Source organism: Populus alba, chromosome 3, assembly GCF_005239225.2.
Source record: "Populus alba chromosome 3, ASM523922v2, whole genome shotgun sequence".
In the NCBI taxonomy this organism is placed as follows: domain Eukaryota; kingdom Viridiplantae; phylum Streptophyta; class Magnoliopsida; order Malpighiales; family Salicaceae; genus Populus; species Populus alba.
The window spans coordinates 11083662-11088853 of record NC_133286.1 but is presented as its reverse complement, the minus strand read 5'-3'; the positions used below and the strand labels follow the sequence as shown (position 1 = coordinate 11088853).

Sequence of the window (5192 nt, the reverse complement as noted above, 5' to 3'; positions counted from 1 at the left end):
ACCTAAAATGGAAAAAAAGAAAAAAAGAAAAAAAAATCCAAAAACAATAGAAAAGAAACAAATTGAACAAACCTTAGAAAATACAAAAAAAAAAAAAACCCTTTGAAATACTAAAAATGTTTTTTTTTTTCACGTTTTAAGTTTTTTCACAATTTCTTTATTTTAAAAAATTTCTTCTAAGTTTTCTCAATTTTTTTTAAGATATAGTTATTTTCTAAACTAATTTTACAATTATGTTTTCTTGGAAGGAATTTTCATCATAAAATAGTGACAAAGAAACTTATTTAGAAAGCTAAGAAGACACAAGATTCATGTTTTTTATTTTAAAAACCCAACAACCTATTAAAGAGAGAGTATTTGATATTCTAGTTACTTTTTAAAATAATTTTTACTTGAAAATATTTTCTAAATAATTTTTTTTTTAAAATTTATTCTTAATATTAGTATATTAAAACGATTTAAAAAATAAAAAAAATTAATTAAAAAAAATATAATTTTTAAAAATACACAATCAACCATGTTTTCAAACCAGTTTAGAAAATAAAAAACAAATTCATAGATTTATCCTAAAACGAATAGGGCTTTATGTGGTTTTGGTTGAATAAAAACTCCATCAAACAAGATGGTAGGAGTTCATCACATATGAATGTGAATTAGAATTTGAATAATTTTGAATGCACATAATATGCTCTTCTAATAATTCACATGAAATTCAATACATTTATGATGTATTATATATTGTGAAAGTAAAATAGAAACAAAAACTATTTAATAAAACCGAATAAGAAAAAAATAAAGTTGCGCGTATTAAATATGTCAAGTAATTAATACATAGAACTTAAGATACCCATGATATAAAATCCTTCATCCTCACCATGTCATAGTACAAACACACAATAATATAAGAATGAAATTAAAAAAAAATAAAAATTGAAGATAGAAGTTTCAGAGCATTCTGACAAGAGAAAAGGAAAGAGAAGCAAATAGCATATGCAATGACCTCATCCTGTATATTAATGTCGAACATGAGCGTGTGGCGTGCACCCAACTACACATTTCATGTACCTGAAACATGGTATGTTATGTAATAACAACGTAGATAATAATAATGGTTTTTTTTTTTTTTTTTAAGAATACTTCATAAAGAATAATTTTAAAGATTTGATCAAATGATTAAGAAATTATATTATATTTTTAAATTCCTTTTTAAATTTGAGGTTGATATTTTAAGAAAATCATTAAATTATTCTAAATGCAACAAATTCATGTCAAATATATTTATAAAATAACTCAAAAAAAATTAATCTTAACTAATACATAACATAACTTGAAAATATTAAATATGTATATAAAAATGAAAACTACTCTAACTTTAGACTTGATTGAGATAAAAATGGTTTTTTATAGTGTTTTTTATTTAAAATATATTAAAATAATATTTTATTGTTTTTTAAATCAGTATATAAAATGATAAAAAAATATAACTAAAAAAAAAAAATTCTACGGTTAAAATGTAATGCCAAATAACCCTTCCTTTTTTACAAATGTAAAATTCAACCTCAAATAAAAAGATTGTGGCATCCAAAATCTCATCAACTTGACAACGAACAAGGCTAAAATAGTACTTTCACATCCATCCCTCTGAGTCCTTTCCTCCCCCCCACCTATTAAACAACTCCTCCAACCATCTCCTAAATCCCAACAATCTCTACTTACAAATTATTCTCTCTTAGAGGAAAAAGGAAAATCACCTTCTAACTACTCTCTCAAAAATCTTTTCAATTACACCCCCGTGAAGCAACCCACCTGTATAATCACCATCAATCAACATGTGTGGCGGTGCTATCATCTCAGACTTCATCGCTCCGACAACCACCGCTCGATCTTCTCGGCGGTTGACCTCGGGCTTTGAGTGGCTTGAGCCGAAGAAACCCTTCAACAACAAGCACTTGAAGCCAGTTGTTGCTGATCCCGAAGATGATTTTGAGGCTGATTTTCAAGAGTTTAAGGATGAGTCTGATGTCGACGAGGATTATGATGTCTTTTCTGATGCCAAGCCTTTTGCTTTCTCTGCCAGTGCTTCTGAACCTGCTAAAAAACGTGGGCTCCCTCGTGGTAATAATGCCTTTTCTTTTGTTTGTTTGTCTTAATTTTTCTTGCTTAATTATTACGATTATGGGTTAGCGGATTGTAGCTTAGAAATGGGTTTTTGTGAATTTTTTTAATCAAGTTTCTGGGAGAGCGATGCTAGAGCACTGAGAGTACGCGTTGCTAAATTTTATATGGCTTTTTTTCTTAAAAGTTTCTTACTTTCTTTAAAAAAACTGATTTCGTGTCTTGATTTTTGGTAATTTTGAACTTGATGGAATATATGGGTAGGTTATGTTAATCATAGTTTATTGAGGTGGCTTGTGGGTTTTTGTTTCTGATCATATTGATATGAGATTAATTTCTAGCTGTGTGTGCTTGTTCACTGATCATTTTTGCGGGATTAGATTTTTGGTCATTTTTCTTACAAAGCTTAGACGTTCATGATTGCAGATCTTGTAAATATCTGCTATGATCAGGAATTTTTTGTATATTAAAGGTTGTTTTTTCTTATTTATTTATTTATTTAGTGTTGGGCTATTATTATGCTTTGTTATTATTGCTGTTATTTTTCGGTTGTCTTTGTGTTATTAAATCTAGGACTTCGATTCGTGGAACCATCTTTTTTCATCAAGCTTTATTGTTTAATTTGTCCATTGCTCCTTTTTGGTTGTTAGATTTCCTTACAAGTGGAAGGAAAATAAATGATGAATAGTGAGAACTCAAAGCTGTGAAGTTTAAACCTTTTGAGATGGGGAGCAAGATCCTCTCTTATCCGTGGATTTCTGATTTTTGATGCTGGTTTGGTTGAAGTATATTTTTGGACTAAATTGGTTGTATAAGGTGTACTGATTTATTTTGGGTACAATTTATTATTATTATTATTATTATCCAGCAAAAAGATAGGACTTGTAAAACCAGTTAGATCTAGACTTTATGGATTCTTCAAATCATTAGCTGTTAAAATCTCTGCTCTTGCAGAAGAGACGTGTGTAAAATGCTTCTGGTGATGATCTCCTGCTATTATCTGAGGTGTTAATAGCTAGTTTTATTGGGGGGTTCTTTGGTTACATGATGTTGGTGTAAAATAAATTAAACGCACATTTGATGGGGTTTCTCTTTTAGTCTAAATTTGAGAAAATCAAAATTGATAAATTACTATCTTTTCAGACAATAAGCTCTATGTAGTAAATAATTATTGAATTTCAATACAACTCCAGGTTAGGAAAATTTTGCTTCAAATCTTGATTTCATTTTGTGATTCAACGCAAGTAAAATTGGCTCTTTTTATCTATTTAAAGCCAAAATTCTTCTTGTCGTTGTCTGCTTTCTGCCTCATGAGTGTTGTTTCTCCTTTTTGATATCTTCGTAGTCTTTGCTCATGCAGCAGCACGCATCTAAAGTAGCTGTGCCCGTGTGCTTAATATGTTTCCTTATTTTATTTGGTTGTTATTGAAGGTTCTACAGCTGTTAAATCTGCTGGATTCAGTGGACTTGCTGAAAAATCAGCAAAGAGGAAGAGAAAGAACCAGTTTAGAGGAATTAGGCAGCGTCCATGGGGAAAATGGGCTGCTGAGATTCGTGATCCCAGGAAAGGGGTACGTGTCTGGTTGGGAACATTCAATACTGCAGAAGAAGCTGCTAGAGCATATGATTCTGAGGCACGTAGAATTCGTGGCAAGAAAGCTAAGGTGAACTTCCCTGATGAAGCTCCATGTGCTTCAGCAAGGCATCCAATTAAGGAAAACTCACAGAAGCGACTTACTAAGGCAAATTTAAGCCAGGATTTTAGTTACTTGAGCAACCCAGAAACGGATTATAATAACATGGGCTTTGTGGAAGAGAAACCACAAGTGAGCCAGTTTGGAATAATGAATTCTTTCCCGGTCAATGGAGATTCTGGGGTGACGCCCTTAACTCCTTCTGACAATGCTTCTATGTATTTCAATTCTGACAAGGGGAGCAGCTCATTTGATTGTGACTTTGGGTGGGGAGAACAAGGCCCTGAAATCTTGTCTGTTCTTGCAGCAACTCCAGAAGTTGATGAATCCGTCTTTGTGGATGCTAATCCTAAGAAGTTGAAATCATACTCTGCAAATGCAGTGCCTGTTGAAGAGAAGAATGGAAAATCACTGTCCGAAGAGTTGCTGGCTTTTGACAATCAGTTGAACTTTCAGATGCCAGATCTTGTGGGTAACTGGGAGGCTTCTCTTGATAGCTTCCTTAATGGAGACACAACTCAGGATGGCACAAACGCATTGGACTTGTGGAGCTTCGAAGACTTCCCCTCCATGGTTGGGGGAGTTTATTGAGCAAACTTTTCTGTGCTTGCTAGGTTTTGTAAATAATAAGGCTACATGTTAGTGAGTTTCATCTCTATTTTTCATCTCTACAAGTTATTGTTTTACTCTATTACGAGTTTCATCGATAATTGCCTCCTTTCATTTTTGCTGCTCGTAGGAATGGTTGTTTATCTGAGATGGGAATGGAGTACAACACAGATGAACATGCTTAGAGCCGTGGTGTTGGAGAAGCATTCTCAGGAGCTTTTTCCATATAAAAGTAGTACATCGGTTTCCCGTTTCATTACATTTGAATTCACTGGACTTTGGAAGTTGGATTCGATGACTGTAATTTGACAATGTGGTGTGATTTATTTTGAGAACTGAAGCCTTAAATTTCAACTGTGGTTGGTTTTCCCCGTGGCCATCATTTTTGAATCCTGATTAACCGGTACTTTGTATTGATAAATTTCTGAAAGAGAAAGTTGCTTGCCGTTATGGTTGAAAAGTCTCCGTCTGTCCCAGATGCAACGAATGATGGATGAAGTCAAATTAGGGCCATTTTCACTTTTATTGTATTATTAAATAATGTATTATCATTCTTATTTAATTGCCCTTGCAGGTGGAAAGGTGATGGAGCTTGTGAAGGGTCATCATCTTCTTCCCTGATAGGCATTTTTAAACACAGAAGGACATGGATCATCCAGGGCCATCTCCTCTTTGAATGATTCATATTGTTTTTAAATTCAACTCCTGCCTGGCGACTAGCGCTCGGGAGATTGATCCAATTTCCCGTCCACCGACCGCGTGGCAGATAGTAAA

At 33.1% G+C, this 5192-nt stretch overlaps 1 protein-coding gene across 2 annotated transcripts; it reads left to right on the top strand.

The window, feature by feature from the left end:
• Positions 1–1686: 1686 nt before the first annotated feature.
• On the top strand, positions 1687–4878 carry LOC118038013 (ethylene-responsive transcription factor RAP2-12). 2 transcript variants are annotated; one of them, XR_004685701.2, is made up of 3 exons: positions 1687–2115; positions 3547–4451; positions 4549–4878. XR_004685701.2 is itself a non-coding variant. In XM_035044248.2 (3 exons), the coding sequence occupies exons 1-2, from the start codon at positions 1830–1832 to the stop codon at positions 4398–4400; spliced, it is 1140 nt and encodes a 379-aa protein (XP_034900139.1). In that variant the 5' UTR covers positions 1687–1829; the 3' UTR covers positions 4401–4447; positions 4549–4878. The 2 variants fall into 2 exon arrangements, 1 of the variants encoding a protein (XP_034900139.1); XM_035044248.2 differs by having other exon boundaries at positions 3547–4447.
• Positions 4879–5192: the final 314 nt, after the last annotated feature.